The 20,768-nt window shown below is 37.0% G+C and overlaps 1 protein-coding gene across 1 annotated transcript in view; it reads left to right on the top strand.

Annotated features, from left to right (window-relative positions):
• DNAAF6 (dynein axonemal assembly factor 6) overlaps positions 1–20,768 on the top strand; it is a gene marked incomplete at its 5' end in the record, with an annotated part of 48,252 nt that overhangs the window by 5,821 nt on the left and 21,663 nt on the right. The window contains 4 exons of the mRNA XM_027963491.2: positions 819–941; positions 5,460–5,532; positions 7,876–7,981; positions 10,763–10,859. Coding sequence (XP_027819292.2) covers positions 819–941; positions 5,460–5,532; positions 7,876–7,981; positions 10,763–10,859 — 399 coding nt within the window. The remainder of the gene's footprint in view (positions 1–818; positions 942–5,459; positions 5,533–7,875; positions 7,982–10,762; positions 10,860–20,768) is intronic.

The raw sequence follows: 20,768 nt of genomic DNA, 5'->3' as shown, positions 1-20,768 counted from the left end.
TCCTGAACTCCTACTCTAAATACAATGGTAGAGAGTATTTTAAAAGACTGATGTCTGGTTGATAGGAGTACAGGTATTTGTGATTGTCTTATTTCTACTTTTAATGTATTATTTCCTAAAATTTCCACAACAGACATACATAGTATCACTATTATAATCAAGAGAAAATTTATTTCCATGAACTTTCACTAAAGTTAATGAACCAACTCACTAGAGGCCTCAAACAGCCGTATAATGCAAGGCATCATCAAGGGCTGATTAAAATTTTAAATAACAGAAAGTACAGGGCTGCTTGAGGCGAAAGTGTGAAATGAGTAACTTTCCTTGAGACATTCACCCCAGCAAACATCCTTTTCAGTTCACTAAATAGAATATACAGCTTAGACAGCATAAAAGAGATAAGGTAAAAAGGTAGTCTACATAAGTACATTTCTAAATAATGATGTACATTCTACATGACACTGACATACCCTTTCTCTAGAGGTAGAGTTTAAGAATGTGCATTTTAGTTAACTCCCCAGTGATTCTTAAGCACACTAAAACCTGAGAACCACTATGTAGGTGCTCAAGAAATGCTTGTTAGATTGAGCATGAAGTTTTAATAAAGCAAGCTGAATACTTCTGTCTACTTGCTGCCCTGTGATTCTGTGAGTCAGCATAATATATATATTTGAAGCAGTTTACAAGGACTTTCAAGGAGGAATAAGAGAATGGAGCGACCCAGGGAAAGAAGGGAGATAGGACAATTTAGAAAAATCTTCATGTCTTAAATAAAATAGAAAACTAAAATACCTCTTTCTGATTATCTTCTTCCTCAGAATATGGAATCTGAAAATATGGAAACAGAAAATATGGATTTTGAAACAATGTCTTCAGTTTCAGCATTACAGGCTCTCTCTAAGCTACTTTATCCTGAAGAGGATGACTTTGAGTCCGGACAGGTGGTCGTATACTTACAGATAAATTAGTTCTGATCACACCAAGTCGTGAAACTGTATTTGAACAACTTGTTCCAACCTTGCTGTGGGAGCAGGGCTGTGTCATCTAATACATTCACAGGAGGTTGCAGGGCTCATTATGCATGAGAGTATAACCTCTAGTACATTTCTAGCAAACATAATTATATTTTTTCTAAACTACCTGAACACTGAATAGGAAAATAGTTCTGTAACTATGGTAGCAATAGCCACATTTCAAAATGTTTGTCATTTATATTTATGGCCAGAGAATGCTTGACAACCAATGCAAAGAGTGGTAGCTAGGATTTTTAAGCCTAGACAACTATTTCTATAAAGCAAATAATTTTAATTAGGCAGTATTAATTAAACCCCCCAAACCCTTAATTTTTTTGATTTGTCTACACATGAAAGCAGAACAGAAAATATTTTGAGCCAAATAATGGGACAAACTAGCTTCAGCCTATTAAAATTGGCTTCCGGCTGCATGCTCAGATAGAGCTGCGGAATCTAGTTAGCCAAATAGCATTTGGGGTCAGGAAAGGGAACCTCGGGGTGTCTTGCAGCAGCAAGATGGGCTTCATTTTGGGTAGGAGAGTTGCATGAATTGACCTTTGACTATTTCACACTCACTGCCAGTATGCTCAGAATACTCAAAATACTTCCATGTAACCCCTTGCTCTCCATTCTCCATCTCCGTGGATATTAGCAAACTTTGACTATCAGACTGCCAATGTGAAGGCACACAAAATTTGTTTGAAGGCAGAAGTCTCCTAGTATAGAAGAATATATCAATTTGCTTTAAATTATTTTAATGTTCTTTGTTATCATGGCCAGTTTACCATGAATAAACCATCTCCCATGAACATACATATCAATTTTCTCCTCCCCAAATTCTTTTTTCCCATAGTGTGGAAAAACAAGTAGTATAATCTAAATAGGCAGCCAATTCTATGGTTCAGGTTGACACTGGATTGAGCTTATACCCTCCAGGAAGAAGTTAGGTGGAACAGGGCAAGTAAGACTTGCAGATGGAAATAAAATTTGTAGAGGAGGGGAACTGAGTTGGCTTGGAACCAGAATTAGTAACCAAGAAGTTTTAACCAGGGAAAATTCTTAGTAGAGGCCAAAGAAAGAAAAATCAGGTCATTAGTAACAGCATTGAAGATATACAACAAATAAGACACAGAAGAAAAAGTTAAGAGCAATATACCAATAAGTTGGGAAGGCAAACTCATTTTTACTACCTTAGCTGAGATAGAGTAGTACATCCCGGGAAAGGTAAGGTTATGCCATATAGAAAAAGTATAGTCAGTGCTTGAGAAATAGTGATCTTGAATAAAGTGAAATGGAACTTGTAACTGGAACAGATTCATAGATAAGAATTTATTCTGGTTACAAAGCCTGTTTCCTTTGGCGTTTATGCATGGTGATGTTTATTTGCAACTACAGGCATTTTCAGGGGAAAGATGAGTGCTTATGAGAATAAAGAGACTAGAATCATTTTACCAAATTGTACAATTTATAGAGGAAAATTATTATAATAATGTACAATTCTGTATATCTGGGTTATAAGCAATTTTGAGATAATTGGTCATTCAGACGCCACAGTACAGATATCATTAGAGGATATAGAATTGGAGTATCAGAACAGTGGGAGAATAATTAATGTTTCTAATGAACTATTAAATTTTCCAGGAGAGAAATAGCTTTTCATTTTTTAACATGCATTAATCTTGGGAACTGCAGAATGATTACAAGAGTGATGTGTTTTTGAAAATACATTTACTGTAAACAGCATTTAGAACTGTTGCATACACATTGGTTTATTTACACTATCCTCACCATGAATTGTTAAGAATATAGGAGATTGGGAAAGAATATGTCTGTTATCTTTTAAACTCACAAGGGGATTTTAAGACCTTGGGAAATTAGGTTCACCACTTTGCACAGATAACATACCAAGGATGTTCTAACTCTCTTACATATTGCAGGGTGGCATGAATTGCAATGATAAATTGCTCAGATAATTGGATGTAGATTCATGGTAGAGGCCAAAATGATAATCTTATAAAAACAATTGCCAGGTGGTTTTACTGTTTTTTATTATCCTGATCCATCTTTTCAAGTGAAAATTTTATTTTTAATTATTTATTTTCATTAGGTTAATCAACTTAAACTCCCCCTCTGTTCTGATATACTGATCCAATCATCAGTGTTCATAGAGGGCATACCAATTTTTGTCGGGAATGTTCAAGTTTTTATTTCTATGGATTTTTATTTGCTATGGAAGGAAGCACTCAACAAAACAAGAGGCCCTCATGTTCCAAAAAATTCTTTACCCTGATTGACTATTAGTATTATTTGTATTATGGTGATTAATAACTTAAGAAAAGCACTGCAATTTTATATGACTTTAGTGATTTAAAAGAAAAAAAAAGTACAGAAAATTATCTTGGGAGTTGCACATTAAAATGCTTGTAACACCTTAAGGTCTTCCCTGGTGGCTTAGTAGTAAAGAATCTGCCTGCAGTGCAGGAGACACAAGAGATGTGGGTTCAATCCCTGGGTCAGGAAGATCCCCTGGAGGAAGAAATGGCAACCTACTCCAGTATTCTTTCCTGGAGAATCTCATGGACAGAGGAACAAAGAATCACACAATTTAGCAACTAAACAACAACACCTTAACCACAGACATAGCACTTTTGAAGCAACTCTCTGGAAAGAAATAGTTACTGCCTGAGAAACTGTTGAAATGTTATAGATTAATTTATAACTAATAACCTACAGCTGTTGGAATAATTTAGCATAATAAAGACAGGTGAGATTTTCCACCAGCTTTCAAGGACAAACCCTATTTCTCTTGCCCAAACAGGACATTTTAACTTTTGTACTTGTCTGAAAGCTTGGGAGATAAGGGCAGGATCCTGGAAAGGAAGAGTTAGAGGTGCTGGTTGGCCAGGGCCAAGTGATAAGAAGTTTTGACTGCCAGCAACGGAGTGAATTGGAGCCACAGAATCTGACATCAGCAAGAACAATTAGTAAAAAAAAATGGGATTTTCTTGAAATATCGAAGAACTCCTGAGAGGGACCAATGAAGTGGTTTCCGGTATATTGAAGGTGTAATGTGTGTTATGGCAAATAGATGGGGAAATAATGGAAACAGTGAGAAACTTTATTTTTTGGGGCTCCAAATCACTGCAGCTGGTGACTGAAGCCATGAAATTAAAAGACAATTGCTCCTTGGAAGAAAAGCTATGACCAACCTAGACAGCATATTAAAAAGCAGAGACATCACTTTGCCAACAAAGATCCATCTAGTCAAAGCTATGGTTTTTCCAGTAGTCATGTTTGGATGTGAGAGTTGGACTATAAAGAAAGCTGAGCGCTGAAGAATTGATGCTTTTGAATTGTGGTGTTGGAGGAGACTTTTGAGAGTCTCTTGGACTGCAAGGGGATCCAACCATTCCATCCTAAAGGAAATCAGTCCTGAATATTCATTGGAAGGACTGATGCTGAAGCTGAAACTCCAATATTTTGGCCACTTGATGTGAAGAACTGACTCATTGGAAAAGACCCTGATGCTGGGAAGGATTGAAGGCAGGAGGAGAAGGGGACGACAGAGGATGAAATGGTTGTATGGCATCACCGACTGGATGGACATGAGTTTGAATAAGCTCCAGGAGTTGGTGATGGACAGGGAAGCCTGGTATGCTGCAGTCTGTGAGGTCGCAAAGATTCAGAAACGCCTAAGCAACTGAACTGAACTGAATGTGTGTTATACTTAGTTGAAAAAAGAAAACTATGCTGCTGGTGAGCCAGAGGCAGTCCTGTAAGCTGTGTGTTGGGGGATATGTATGCTTGTGCAGAAGACGGCGAAGTAAATCTGAATTTGCCTGAAGACTGAAGTGGTTCATCATGTGTTTGACACTTTGGGATTGCTGTTTAAATTCACTCATTTAGTATCATGAGGTGGTGAGATGAAGTATTTCATACCCACGGTGGAAAGAAGTAAAAGCTATTAAGACTTTTAAATGAGTTGTTTGATGTCTAAATAGTTGGACTCTATTTAGTTGTTTGTTTCCATTTCTATAAAACTTTCCCATCCTTCTGTTCCCCATCTAACTATGACCAGACAACCGCCAAAAATCCAAAATCCATGTTATACTAATGCTTGGTTATAATCTTCAAAGAGATGAATGTCGCTCATCCCCCTATCCCCAGAAATACATGATTCACTGGGCTAAAACTGGGGATTTATTCTGATCAAAGATCAATTCTACCTTAGGGTCTATTAAACCAAGTGCTTTTCGAAAGGACAAGGAAAACACATTTAAAATAATACTTGATATCTGTCTCTTGGTTGTATAACAACAATGGATAATTAAACTGGGTAGCTCAATGAAATTGTACCTGGAAAGCTTATCAAATTAAAGTATTACTGGTCATATAAGTTATACAAGTAGTAATTATAGAACATTGGACTTTTTTCTTCTCCTCCAGTTAAATAGTTCATCAGCAATGGGAGCCATGGGACCTGGAAATATTGGACCACCAAAAACAGAAGAGCATGAAGGTAAGTTATGCTATAAGAAGTATAGCATATAGATCAATATAATCAGTATACTCTCTTCTTTGGGAGCAAAATTATAGGGAGAGTAATGCTAACACTAGCACTTATCAAAGATTAACTCAAATAATTGTAGGGATGATGAACAGCTATTTACATATAAAGATGCAGTTTTTACTCTATGTTGCAGGTAAGTTGTTTTTCTAGTAATTGAAGTTAATTTGCCTTGAGTTATTCACATTTTGGGGCATGTTTCCTGAGATGGAAAAACAAGAAAGTCCATGTGGTTAGAGAACTTTTAAAAAATTATTTAGGGTCTAGTTACCAAGATGCTTAGCTTCTTCACCTTCTATGCTGCTGTATTCTGGCAGTTTCACAGAATTCACTCATTCATTAAATAAATATTTGTTGAGAGCCTATTATGTACCAAGTAGTATGGTCATCTCTGAGACTATAATGGAGATCAAAATAGAGTCATTTCCCCCTTTGAACTAATAGTCTTCTGGAAAACACAATAAAACAAATAACCACAAGATTTCATCTAATGTTGAAAAAAATTAAAGCCCATAGGGTGACTTATAAAGTCATGGGTCCAATAAACTAGAATAGATATTTTTTGGATGTTTTACTTGTGTTTTGGCTTGTACATTTTCACAGAGTTGAACATTTTACACAACTTAGAAAATCTAGAAAGTTCTAATTCTATTGGTCGTGTTACCAGAGGGTAGACTGGGAAAGGAAATGAAGTACTTAGGTAATTGTAAAAAATTTTGTCTGGAAAAATGTTTAAAATAATGACTAAAATGATGTCTGAGTGGACAATTTTTAAATTTCACTAGTTATTATTCTACATACTCAAGAGTATATTTGCCTTATTCAAGAGATATTCACTTCATAGAAGACTAGTTCAAATTTGGATGTATTTCTGTGCTGCCTGTATTTCTTATAATGTTACGTCTAATAATCCCGAAATTCTGAGAACAATGAGTCATACGTAAAACTTTATATATAAAACTGTAATTATGCTTTACAAAGCCCATGTTGGATAGACACAGATCATTTGAAAAGAACTGGCAGAACTGAAAACCTGACAACCAGGTACATTTCTGGGAATGCTTGAAAGACTCAAAATACTGTTCTGCACCTAATGTGGGTTGCCATTTGCTGCCCCAATAGTTGGAACAAATTCAAGCTAGGATTTCGCATGCTTATTTACTTTTAAACATTCGAATATAACATGTAGAAACCCAGGAACATGCTCAGTTTGACATAAAAGACAAGTAAAAGACATTTTCTTTAGAGCTCACTTCTACATGAGGAAAATACTGGATTAAAAACGATCATTGTCTCAACTGTTTTCAATTTCTTTCACTGATAGAATTTTTAAAGAATTGTGTCAGGCTTGCATGCAGTTCAGTTGCTCAGTCGTGTCTGACTCTTTGCGACCCCAAGGACTACAGCTTGCCAGGCTTCCCTGTCCATCACCAACTTCCAGAGCTTGCTCAAAGTCATGTCCATTGAGTTGGTGATGCCATCCAACCATCTCTGTTGTCCCCTTCTCCTGCCTTCAATAATATAGCTTAGTACAAGATAAAATATTTCTACCCAAATCATCTTGATTGCTTGTTTTATTTGTTCTTTGATATAAAAATATTTTACATATGATCCTATTTGTTTCTGAAAAACAGCATAATATTTATTTGCATATATGTTGTGCAATATATTACATATATAATATATATTTTATATTCAATGTTATTTTATGTATTAAATATTTATATATTATATGTTTTATATGTGTATATACACATATATCAGAGAAGGCAATGGCATCCCACTCCAGTACTCTTGCCTAGAAAAATCCCATGGATGGAGGAGCCTGGTGGGCTGCAGTCCATGGGGTCGCTAAGAGTCGGACACGACTGAAGTGACTTAGCAGCAGCATACACATATATGTGTGTGTATATATATATTTGTAGATATAGAGAGATGTGTGTATATACACATATACAGAGAGAGACTAGGAAGATATACACCAAAATGCTATCATTGACTATCTATGAGTGGTTGGATTGTAGATTATTTTATTTTCTTCTCTTTTGCTTATATATCTTTTCCAAATTTTCTACATATATTATTACAACTCTTCAATGTATTGGTTGTATGTTAATTAAAAACTTTAAGTCAACTGTTACTAATTTAACTTCCTTTGACCAAAAAACAAGCTAGTGATTACAAAAAGAAAATGTTTCACTTCAGTGATCCCAAATTTAATGTGAAGAAGGACAGGAGGAATTTCAAGGGGTAAAAGGAGCAGGAGGTTCAGCTTTATCTCCCCTTTCTTCACAGTCATCCCTCAAACTAGTAGTGAAAATTGTGAAGAAATCTGGAATCCAGAGGAAGTTTCGGAAGGAGCAGAGCATCATGATGTGTGGGATGTTAGAGATACTCCAGAGTAAGTCAAATGAAGTCAGGTACATGTTTGGGAGTTTTAGATGTGTCATCTAATGCTGTTCTATTTTTGACAAGATTCACAAAGTAATTTCTACCACATAAAAGGTAAAACTATGGTGACACACAGAAGGCATGTGTAATTGATTATTTTTTTCCTTCTAGTGCAGAAACAATAAAACATAATACCTTTCTTTCGTTATTATCTAGCAAAAGATGAAAAATACAGTCACTTCCATTATAAATTTATATTTAGGATCATTTAGTTGTATAGTGTTTAAGTACCAGTGGGTAAAACCAGCCCGTTAAATTACAAGCATTCATACAAACTAAATTATTATGCCATGTTTTTGTGTCAAAGACTTGCTTTTAATTACTCAGTGTTCCATAATCTGAGTAAAATGCTATGTTCTCCCACCAATTATCAGCTTTTACCTGGACTTATTTACTACTTATTTTAGTATTGTGTTTAGTATATTTTGCAGGCAGGATTAAAGACTTGCTTTCTAGCCTTTTCAGTAAGAATCATAAATATGAATTTTAGAATTATCATAAAAAGCCTTGCATACTAATAAATGAAATCACTCATTCTTTTAAGATTAAAGTATGTTTACATACATAATTGAAATTAATGATTACACTAAGCTTTAAATATATGTATTTTAAAATAAAATCTTGGTTGAATATTTAGAATAGCTTGAAAAACAAAAGCAATACTTATTGAATTACAATGTACTTTAAATTTTATTGAAAACTTTTATGGTAAGTGATCTGAGAAATTTTTTAATTCCGACTATAAAACTGTGTCCAATATTAAAAAAAAAAACTATGCTTCTATCTTCTACCTCAGTTCTGAAAATAGAAGCAGTGGGAGGCTGCAGATAATTAACTGGAAAAAAGTAGTCAACTTTCAAATAAACAATGTTTAAAAAAAAGTAAATCTCATAAAAAGAGAAATCAAAGGGGGATTTTAAAACATTTCCTTCTGCATCTTAAATATCAAGGGAGCGAATCCCAGGTTATGTTTATACAGTGCCCACACATTCCTGTGAAAGGTAAGAATTAAATCATTCGTTTGTCATATAGTTTAGTGAATGTCAAACAGCCATATGTGGCAAGCTCCAAATCTGAGTAAATTTTTACTTTTCATCCTGATGTTTGATGTTCTGTCAAAAGAATATCCCTCGAAACTTTAAATGAAAAAGAACTCCAGTAAGGATATGAAGAAAATTGCTTTATAAGATTTTTTAATCTTTCCTTTCTATCTTATGCAAATACATTTCAAAATGTCCTAGTTGATAAAGAACAAAATGGATATAGAATGGGAACAGGCAGATCACAAAAGAAGCATCACAAGTTACCAAATAAAAATAATAAGGAGCTGAGCTAAGTCACTGACCTTAGAGAGAAATGTGAGGGTATTTATCTGAGAGATATTTGAAGGAAGATTTGGTACTTGATTATATATGATGAATAAGAGGAGAACATCAAAGATGATGCTGAGATTAGTCGCTTGGGTGACTGGGTGAAGAGTGAAGCCATTAACTGCGATTGGGAATGTAGTGAAGTAGAACTGGTGGGAGTTGGAGTTTGGTGTGTGGATCGTGAGGTGCCGTGGGACCTTCAGGCAAATATATATAGAAGGCAGCTGGAAAATTGCATCTGGAGATGAGGGGAAGGGCAACAGCCAGAGCAAATCCATGTGGGAGTCCAGGGCATGTAGATCAATATCTTTCTGTTTTGTTTTAACCTGGTTTCACCTGTGTAAATACCTGGGAGCTGTTATAGTCTATTAAGAAAAAAGTGTTCCATCTCAAAATGCTGTTTACTCTTAGTCCTATTCCAACTCAGAGAAATCCTTCTTTCATCCTTGGGTATTCCGGTTCACAAGTGGTCAGAAGTTCAATGTCATCCTTTAGTCTTTCTATCCAGAGATTTGCCTTTTCTTCATTAGAGTAGAATTAAACAGATAAGATTATATGTAAATGTTTGCTTACTTCATTCCATCTAAAAAGATAGGGTTCATTTATGGCTGGGGGTTTCTATAAACCACTGTATCCCTAGGGTCCAAAATTTGGGGCCTAGGAAAGTTTTGTGGATTGTCTTGTGTGAGGTAAAATACCAGGAAAATCATTCCTTGAACTAAGGATTCTATAGATTCTAAACACTGTAGCTGTAGCTGTGCTGTCTACATGATCAGTATTTCTACTGCAGAATTTTTGAGGTGGAAAAGACAATTAAGAGATCTAAATAAGAGATCATTTAGTTCAAACTCACCCCTTTCCATAAATTGTACAAATCCAGAAGCTGAGACCACATGAGTTTGCGATTTGACCAAGATCACACAGTTAATGACAGAAAGAGTACTAAGCCTGGATTTTTCTCACTCTAATCTGTGGCTTAAATTTGGCAGAAGGTTTCTTTCTATTCATGAAACTCTGGATTATGGGCCCACTATTCTTCTGAGCCATTGTTTTCCAGGAAAGGACCGTCCTTTTTCCTTCTATTTCTACTGTTTATATAGCTCTGAAACAGTTAAATTTTATTTTTAGACAATTAAGTATATACAGCATAAATCCTGCTTTACAGTTTTAGGTGTTTTTGACTAAATTTCTGACTTCTATTTTCTTTATGTTATGCTACATGCCTGAAAAACTGCAAGCACTTTATTTATTTTGTCCTTTTATTTTTTGTAATAACATGTCCTCATAAGTTTCTAGTTTTCTGCTCTGTGACAGGAAATTGCTCTTTCATTTGAGTCTCTATATCACTGGCTTTTTTTCAGATATGAAATTGTATTCAAACAGCAGGTGGGAACAGAAGATATGTTCCTAGGATTGACCAGAAAGGATGCGTCAACTGCATGCTGCAAGGATCTAGTGGTAAGCCTCTCCCCTCTTCCCCATTTTCCATATGACCATTATAGTTAAATTGACTTATTCAAGGCTGTAAGCCCTTTAGAAATAGTGGTTGCTATGTCTGAGGCACTAAGGGAATAATAGAATAGACTGTTTGTTTAAAATTGGTAAACATGTACAAAATAAAATAAGTTTACACATGTGGATAAGATTTACAAATAAATAGAATCATATGATGTAACACACTATTTCTAGCTTAATAACACCACCCAATCTAGACTGAATTTTCTTTCATCCTAGTTCTGTCCTATCCATACCAACTGATTGGTTATTAATTTCTGATGAGTTGACAGTCAATCAGAATGAAATATGTCCTTCCCTGAATCTGTCTTATCTCTTATATCTGTATCTTTTAATGACTCAGCTTACATTAGGGAATGTAAAAGGAGATTTTTTTTTTCCCCTTAAATTTTGGATCTGAACTACCGACTTAACACTCTAAAAAGACATCCAAATTGTTGCTTTGCTCCCTTATCTGAATGATGTACAGCATGTTGGAGAGCATCCTTTGCCAAGCAAAGGATGTTTGTTTCTCTGTAACAATGGCGATACCAGTGATATCAGTGAGACTACCTTACTGGATCTAACCAAGAGTGTGATATGCAACTCACTTTGGCAACATACACTAGTAATTCTGATGTTTGGTGCTGGGAGTTTATTTTTTGAGAGTAGAGGCTGTGCATCTGTATTTTCCCATCCCTCTCTTAGAATACTCTGACATAGAATACTGAAGTGCCCATAGGAGATGCTTAATATTTTTCCTTAAGCAAATGGTAAATGGATTCTCTTTTGCATAAATTTCAGGTTTTCTCTTATTAACAAAATCTAAGACATTCAATTGGATCAAAAACATAATGGGAATAGCATCTTTAAGGACCTCAGGAGATTTTTCAAACTCTAATGAGTTAGGTTTCAAGTGATCTTGAAGTAATTAGCTCCCAGGGTTTTACCACTAATATTCAAATTTCTCTCTCTTAAATGACTGTAAGATTATGTTTTTGATGTTTGATATTGCAAATTACTCTAAACTCTAAAGAAATTTTAGGCCCTAAATAAATAAAACTGTTTTGAGCCTTTCTATTTCTCTCATGAAAATTGCTCAGTTCAGTTCAGTTCAGTTCAGTCACTCAGTCGTGTCCGACTCTTTGCAACCCCATGAACTGAAGCATGACAGGCCTCCCTGTCCATCACCAACTCCCGGAGTTCACTCAGACTCACGTCCATTGAGTCGGTGATGCCATCCAGCCATCTCATCCTCTGTCGTCCCCTTCTCCTCCTGCCCCCAATCCCTCCCAGCATCAAAGTCTTTTCCAATGAGTCAACTCTTCTCATGAGGTGGCCAGAGTACTGGAGTTTCAGCTTTAGCATCATTCCTTCCAAAGAACACCCAGGGCTGATCTCCTTCAGAATGGACTGGTTGGATCTCCTTGCAGTCCAAGGGACTCTCAAGAGTCTTCTCCAACACCACAGTTCAAACGCATCAATTCTTCGGCGCTCAGCCTTCTTCACAGTCCAACTCTCACATCCATACATGACTACTGGAAAACCATAGCCTTGACTACAGGGATCTTTGTTGGTAAAGTAATGTCTCTGCTTTTGAATATACTATCTAGGTTGGTCATAACTTTTCTTCCAAGGAGTATGCGTCTTTTAATTTCATGGCTGCAATCACCATCTGCAGTGATTTTGGAGCCCCCCAAAATAAAGTCTGACACTGTTTCCACTGTTTCCCCATCTTTTTCCCATGAAGTGATGGAACTGGATGCCATGATCTTCGTTTTCTGAATGTTGAGCTTTAAGCCAACTTTTCCACTCTCCTCTTTCACTTTCATCAAGAGGCTTTTTAGTTCCTCTTCACTTTCTGCCTTAAGGGTAGTGTCATCTGCATATCTGAGGTTATTGATATTTCTCCTGGCAATCTTGATTCCAGATTGTGCTTCTTCCAGCCCAACGTTTCTCATGATGTACTCTGCATAGACGTTAAATAAGCAGGGTGACAATATACAGCCTTGACATACTCCTTTTCCTATTTGGAACCAGTCTGTTGTTCTATGTCCAGTTCTAACTGTTGCTTCCTGACTTGCATAAAGGTTTCTTAAGAGGCAGGTCAGGTGGTCTGGTATTCCCATCTCTTTCAGAAGTTTCCAGAGTTTATTGTGATCCACACAGTCAAAGGCATTGGCGTAGTCAATAAAGCAGAAATAGATATTTTTCTGGAACTCTCTTGCATTTTCAATGATCCAATGTATGTTGGAAATTTGATCTCTGGTTCCTCTGCCTTTTCTAAAACCAGCTTGAACATCTGGAAGTTCACAGTTCACGTATTGCTGAAGCCTGGCTTGGAGAATTTTGAGCCTTACTTTACTAGCATGTGAGATGAGTGCAATTGTGCAGTAGTTTGAGCATTCTTTGGCCTTGCCTTTCTTTGGGATTGGAATGAAAACTGACCTTTTCCAGTCCTGACTAGCATCAATAATAAAGGTATTCTGAGTGAAAAATCTTGGAAACTAAATCACACCTCAGAATAGGAGTGTATAGTTTATCTGAAACAGGTATGTAGAAAAAGACTCGATTTCCCCCTCTAATGATCTTATAATCGATTGGAGAAATAAAACTAGCATAAATTAACTCATTTTATTAGTAACAATTATGCTCTGTGTTGACGACTGTAATTTTACCAGGAGTCCAGAAGGTTTGCACAAGAAATGAATACCTTTGCATGCCAGCAACAAATGAAATATTTGTTCATGCTATGGCACTTTACCACATGTATAGCATTCTTTTTATTCATACATTCAATCTTTCAATAGTTACTGAATACTACTGCTTATTAGGCACTGTCCTTAAATATTAGGGATGCAAAGACAAATAATAAACAGTCAATTACCATCAAGGAATTTACAGTTAAGGGAATGGAAACCTAATAAATCATTGTAGTTCAGTGTGGTAAGTACGTATTTAGAGGCATTTACCAGGTATGTGGTGACAAAGTAGAAAGGGATCAACATTGGGTGGATAGGATTTCTCCAATGGACAACATTCCAAGAAGAGCATTCCAAGCAGAAGAAAGAGCACATGGCAAGGTATCCAGGCATGAAACAGCATGGCCTATTTGGGTAAGCATTGAGTGTAAGCAAGAATAAAGAATAATTGTGGACAGTGGTGTACTGGTAAGCTCTCAAAAAAGAAAAAAAAAAACAATCTGTAGCTTGAATTTTATGATGACACCCACTGTCATTACTTAACCCCTCTGGGAAGGCTGTGACTGCAGAGGTTGATGATCTCATCTCAAATATTTCTTGCACAAATTTTAAGCTTAGTATTTCTTTTAATAATATGACATTTTCTCAACGGTAAGACATCATCAAATTGTAGATATGCTATTTGTTTAGCAACAAAGGAAAAATAGGTATACTACCGCATTAAATATGAACATTGATTGTGTGATTCATCCCAATAACAGAAACATAAAAATGTGAGGAAAATAGCACCTTAGGATTAGCTAAATATGATGTTTGGGGCCTGGATCTGATCTCTATGTAACAATCTGACACAGAGACTTAAAGAAGCCCTTTGCTAAAGCTGAGGAAGGTACTGGGTTGTCCAAAAAGTTCGTTCGTGTTTTCCATCATCTTGCAGACAAACCTGAATGAACTTTTTGGCCAACCCAATAATAGGACCATAAACAATCTATTTAAATACAAGGACTGATTTGGGTTTTAAAAATTTATAAGAACCACCTTTCCTTTACCCTCTCCAGACTCCTTATAAGGAAGCAACATTTATGAGTCCTAAATCAAAGAGTGAGTCCTAAACAAAAATCAGAGTTAGGAATATGTATGTTTTCAGCAAACCTTCCATCCTTTCCTTCTAACCCCAACCAGAGAGTTCCATTATCCAAATTATGCCTGCTGCTCCAATTCTGAGTTTGTAGCTACTAAGCTTCCCTTGCCTTAATCTATATTTAGGCATCTTATTTTAAAATAAAAATTGTGTATATTTAAAGCATATAATATGTTGATTTGATATATATAGACATAGTGAAATGATTCCTACAGCCAGGCTAATTAACATACCATCTCCTTGCCTACCATTTGTGTATGTGTGTGTGTGTGTGTGGTGAGAGCACCTTAAGTCTACTCTCTTAGCAATTTCCCAGTATTCAATACAGCATTATCAACTATTATCATCATGCTGTACATTAATTTTAGAGCTAGAACTAGGCCAGTGGTTTGCATGTTTGTTTTGTTTTGGGTTGCCAACCCTTTTCTTCAAGCAAAATTCTATGAGAAAGCCAAACATATGAAACAAATACTGCTGCCTTAGTTAAAAGGGTACTATCATCCATGACACAGCTCCTAGGAGAAAAATTGGGGCTCTTTGGAACACAGTTTGAAAGATGTTGATTTAGGATTTCCTCCTTATATTACAGTTGAGAAAATAAGGTCAAGCTTACAAGGTCTCTTATACTAACGTAAGGGAGTCTAGAGGGCCTTTTCTCCTAGATGGCATGCATGTTTTTCTTTAATCCTCATGAGTAGAATCCTTCTATTTTATTTTATCTTAAATCATATTTTATCTTTTATCTTCTATACTCTCCATTCCTCCCCACAAGACTTCTACTATAGTGGATTTGATACATATTATTGCATACATATTTATCATTGTTTTCTATAATTTTTAAAATTCAACACATACTTCTTGAGCATTTACTGTAGGCCAGATACTTGACATGCAGTGTTAAACAAAATAAATATAAGGTTCTCCTTCTCTCCAGGTGATTACTGTTAAGAGATCAAACAGTCCATAAGCAGCACAGATTTTCATAGATCCATCCAATAAGGAAATAAGCCCCAAAAGATATAGTTTATGATTTACACAAATGGCATAAGCAGAATCAGCGGGTGTCAGATCCCCATGTCCCTTTGCCCCGCAGGACGACAGTGAACTACAGGAGCCTGATGACAGGTAACATGAGTAGTGAGACACTCTTGCTGAAGAACCAACTCTAGACTGCAGCTAAGCTGTTTTATAGCCTGCATCTATACCCAGGGAAAGGGAGGTGGAAAGTCCTTTGCTTTGTTGGAACCTCATGACAGCCTCCTGTAAGATAGGGAGTTTCCCACAAAGTAGAAAGACAGATAAGAAACAGCCTTGAGATAGCTCCTCACAAGACCACCTGTCTTCTCATGCTCCAAGATCAATTACAGGATGTTCTGCCAAGACCTCGGGCAGACTGCAGCTGAGCCTTGCCTACATGGCCTATGTGAATAGTGCAAGATTGCCAGAGTGCCATAGTGGAGCCATTTCCCTACATTTGCAGTCCGTAAATAAAAGTTTTTATCCTGATTGTTTTTACTTAACATGATATAATAACAAACAATTGATACAATGCTTACTATGTGCCAGGCATTTCCCTAAGAACTTTGCACATAGTAACTCATTAATCTTCACACCAAAACTTGATGAAATAAGTGCTATTATTCCTGTTTTATAAATACAGTTCCTGAAGCACAAGGAAGTTAAGTAACTTGCTTAAGGTCATGCATTTAGACTCTGGCAGAAGTACAGTTTGAAACTAGGCCCAGTTTGAATTTAATAGAAGTGTATGCAAAGTGATCTGGGTACAAAAAACAGGAAATTCAGGTAGACTTCACAATACAGGTGGCATCTGATGACATTTGAGGGACATAATGGTTTGCCAGGTTGGAGCTGTCTAAGAAGCGTAAATAGAGTGAACAAAGGTGTAGTGCTGTGAGAGTATAATATACAATGTGTTTAGAGAACTATTTGCAATGGTCTTCGAGCCCCAGAATTCTTTGGCTTGGAGTAATAAAACAGAATACCCAGCTTAGAGCTAGTTGTAAAAGACTTTGAATATCATACCATATGTTACAGACTGAATTGTGTCCCCCCCCCCAATTTGTATCTTGAAACCCTAACTCCCAACGTGATGGTATTCAGAGATTAGAGCCTTTGGCAGGTAACTAGGTTTAGATGAGGTCACATGGGTAGGGCCATCATGATGATATTAGTGCTCTTATAAAAGAGACACCAGAGCACTTTCTCTGCTTGCTTTCTATCCCTGCCATGTGAGAATAACGAAAAGGTAGCCATCTTATAAGCCAGAAAGAGAGCTCTCACCAGAAGCCAATCATGCTGGTATGTCTGGCATACTCAGACTTCCAGCCTATAGTACTTTGTTTTGGTAGCCTGAGCAGACTCAGATGCCATGAAATTTGGGCTTACTGTGGGATTTAGAGTTCTTAGATGTTTTAAAGTGGGTGAGTTAAATGAGTAGATGTATATTTCAGAAAAGCTCTATTTTGGAAGATTATGGTGGAGAATTTGGTGGAGATTATGGACGGAGGAGCCTGGTAGGCTACAGTCTATGGGGTCATGAAGAGTCGGACACAACTGAGTGGCTTCACTTTCACTTTTCACTTGCATGCATTGGAGAAGGAAATGGCAACCCACTCCAGTGTTCTCGCCCGCAGAATCCCAGGGACGGGGGAGCCTGGTAGGCTGCCGTCTATGGGGTTGCGCAGAGTCAGACACGACTGAAGTGACTTAGCAGCAGCAGCAGCATGGTAACAGATGAGTGTGAGTTTGGGAGAATGGTGATAGGAAAACCAGCTGATAGTCAATTGCACTAGTTCAGGTAAGAGAAATAAGAGCCTGGACTATGGCTGTGGGGACAGAGAGGAAAAAATGGTGTCAGTAGACATTTTTGAGATACAGTTGACTCTTGAACAATGTGGGGGTTTGGGGTGCCTACACTCCATACAGTCAAAAATCTAGTTCTGACTTTATAGTTGGCCCTCTACATCTGTCAGTCTGCACCCATGGATTCAACCAACTGCAGATGTGTAGTCCTGTAGTATGTATGTACAGATAAGTGGACCCACACAGTTCAAACTCAATGTTGTTCAAGGATCAATTGTAGTATTTTTTGAATTAATTAATTTATGGCTGTGCAGGGTCTTTGTTGCCACGTGGGCTTTTTTTTTTTTTTAATAGTTGCTACTATTAGATAGCAGGGGCTATTCTTCATTGCAGTGTGCAGGCTTCTCACTGAGGTGGCTTCTCTTGTAGCAGAGTGTGGGCTCTAAGTGGGCAGGCTTCAGTAGTTGTGGCGTGTGGGCTTCATTGCTCTGCAGCATGTGGGATCTTACCAGACAGGGATCGGACTGTGTCTCCTGCATAGGCAGGCGGATTCTTTACCACTGAGCCACCAGGGAAGCTCTCAATTGTAGTATTGATAGTATTTAGAAAGTGGTCGAATGTGATGTGTAAGGGAGAAACAAGAGTCAGATTTCTAGCTTGGGTGACTGGGTGAATGGTGATGGCATTAATCAAGATATGGGAAGGTAAAGTGGTTTATATCTGGATAGCAGGCTTATGTTTTTTTAATTCATATTTGCTCATCTGAATTTTCTATATTTTTTATAACTACTCTGTATTACTTCTGGAATGAGAGTAAAGAAAGGGTGGTTTTATTTGTTTTTTAGGGATCGGGCAAGGAGTGCAAGAGAAAGAAGACAAAGTTCTAGAACAAAAATATTAAGTTTGGGCTATACTGAGTTTGAAATACAAATATGTATGGAATAAAGATAGAAACTAGAGATGTTGATTTTCAGATTGGTGTTTGTTCTCTGTAGGGGTTAGAATATACTACCACAGACTGCTTGCTGGCTTTGTGTCTGGCTTGGAATGAAGTAGAACTGTTTTTAAGTAGTAAGTATGTGTGTTTGGAGAGGGATAAGTATGGAGGGGGATACTAGGAAACTTGCAGAAATGGGACTAATTGAAGACAGAATAGATGCCCCTTGGGAAGCCTCAATAATCAGAGACAAAGTTCAAACAGACATTGTAAATTCTCAGTCAGTTTCCAGGCTAGGTATTGAAAACTGAGACGTTCAGTTCAGTTCAGTCGCTCAGTCGTGTCCCACTCTTTGGAACCCCATGAATCGCAGCACACCAGGCCTCCCTGTCCATCAAAGGTTGGAATTGTGGCATGGCTTTGGAGATACAAACGATAATGGAGAAGCCAGGAAACTGTCATAGAAGCAAGGTGAGAAGAATGGGAGCCTGCCTACCTCTGACAAACAGGGATGTCTGTGGTACCTGACTTCTTGGGTGTCAGCTGGGGAGTGTGAAAAATGAATTTTAGATATTAAAGATGTGTAAGGAGGCCTCCCCATAGGACTGTTAATTGCAGGAATGAGGATGGGTGCAGTGGAGTGGTAGGTCAACGGATTTCCATCTTCACCCATGGGTGTTTAACAGCGCACTATCTCTAAAATCCAAAAATGAATGACTAAGTTTCTTGATTTTCTGCCAAATGGCCCACCATTTGTTCTAGGAGCAGGGACAAGCCAGCAGATGGCTTCATATTCTTTTTGAGCTGCAATGGATATATAATATTTTGGTGCTCCTACTATAATGGATCTCTATTGATAAGGAAACATGCTGATGTGACTTTGAAAACAAGCCATTAAGCCTGTTTTTATTTTTCATTGTCACCTCCTCACTGGGATATGAGCCTTACTCCATCTCTAAATCTAACTGGGAATGGAGTGGAAGTCAGGGATAGGATGGGAGTCAGTCACCATCTGGCAGACACAATCAGGAGTCACATGTTTATCACACGTATTCATCTCAGAAAGAGCTAGCAATCATTCTGAGCAAAGTGTCTGCACATCCTCTGAGAATTCACTTGTTTTTTGAATGGTATGCTTCTCAAATCCTGATTTCTCTCTTAAGGTTAAAACAGTTATTTTCATTTACTTCTTATAAATAAATAGATTTGGCTGCTTGATAATGGAATGGATTCTCCTTTCCATTTAACATTCTGGAGAATGGACATCTTTTTTTCTAGGCTTTCTGATTATGCTAACTTTACTTGATTGGTTACATATCAGACTGTGTGGCAAGGAGAAAGATATTTAAGCTGTAATACAATTCCTCATTATCAGCTCCAGGCAGCACAGTAAACCTTCAATTAAAGTTCTAATACTTCTTTCAGTAATATACATACATTATGGTTAATATCATAATATTTTTCCACAATGATGGTAGGGGGATGAATACCTCCTTAATAGCTAAACTAACTGTATAGACTTAATATATATCTCATGATGGAAATTATATATATTTAAAGTTTTAAATAATACCAAAATTAGTAGAGTTGAAAATAAAAGTCCCCTATAAGACTTCCCTACTGGTCCACTAGTTAAGACTCCTCATTCCCACTGCAGGGAATGCAAGTTTGATCCTTGGTTAGGGAAGATCCCATAAGCTGCAGTATGTAATAAAAAAAAAAAGTCCCCTGTAATGAGAAAGGTATAGATAGATTGAGAGAGAGATGGGGGGGGAGGGAGTTTGAGATGGTCTTAAGGTCATGGATTAAATAAGGGTGAAAGATGTCCTATATATATTACTTGGTAGCAAAATCAGTAATTTTATTTTGATTATGTCATTTGGAGGAGGTTTTATCAAATATTTTAATTATATGTTCCAGAATTCTTGAACCAGAACTGGAAGAACCTTCTGAATCCATGCAAGTGGATTCACAGATAGACCATAGAAAATATAAATATTTGAGGGATGGATAAAGGAAAGGAACAGAAAAGGATATGCAAAGATGGTGAAAACCATAATAGTATCTATTGCTGCAGAGCAGTAAAGCAGGATTAAGAAGTCTTTGGTGATTTTTGAAAGAGAGCAGCTTCAGAGGCATGATAGGGGTTAACACTGGGTTGCAGAAAGCTGAGAAGCGGAGAAGAAATGAGGAAGAGAAGGCAGTAAATATAGATTATTCTTTGAGACAGTTTACCAGTGAAAGGGAGGAAAGAGAGGAGATGGGTGGTG

This window comes from Ovis aries, chromosome X (assembly GCF_016772045.2).
Source record: "Ovis aries strain OAR_USU_Benz2616 breed Rambouillet chromosome X, ARS-UI_Ramb_v3.0, whole genome shotgun sequence".
In the NCBI taxonomy this organism is placed as follows: domain Eukaryota; kingdom Metazoa; phylum Chordata; class Mammalia; order Artiodactyla; family Bovidae; genus Ovis; species Ovis aries.
The sequence above is the reverse complement of the archived record's forward strand: the minus strand, read 5'-3'. Positions and strand labels throughout refer to the sequence as shown.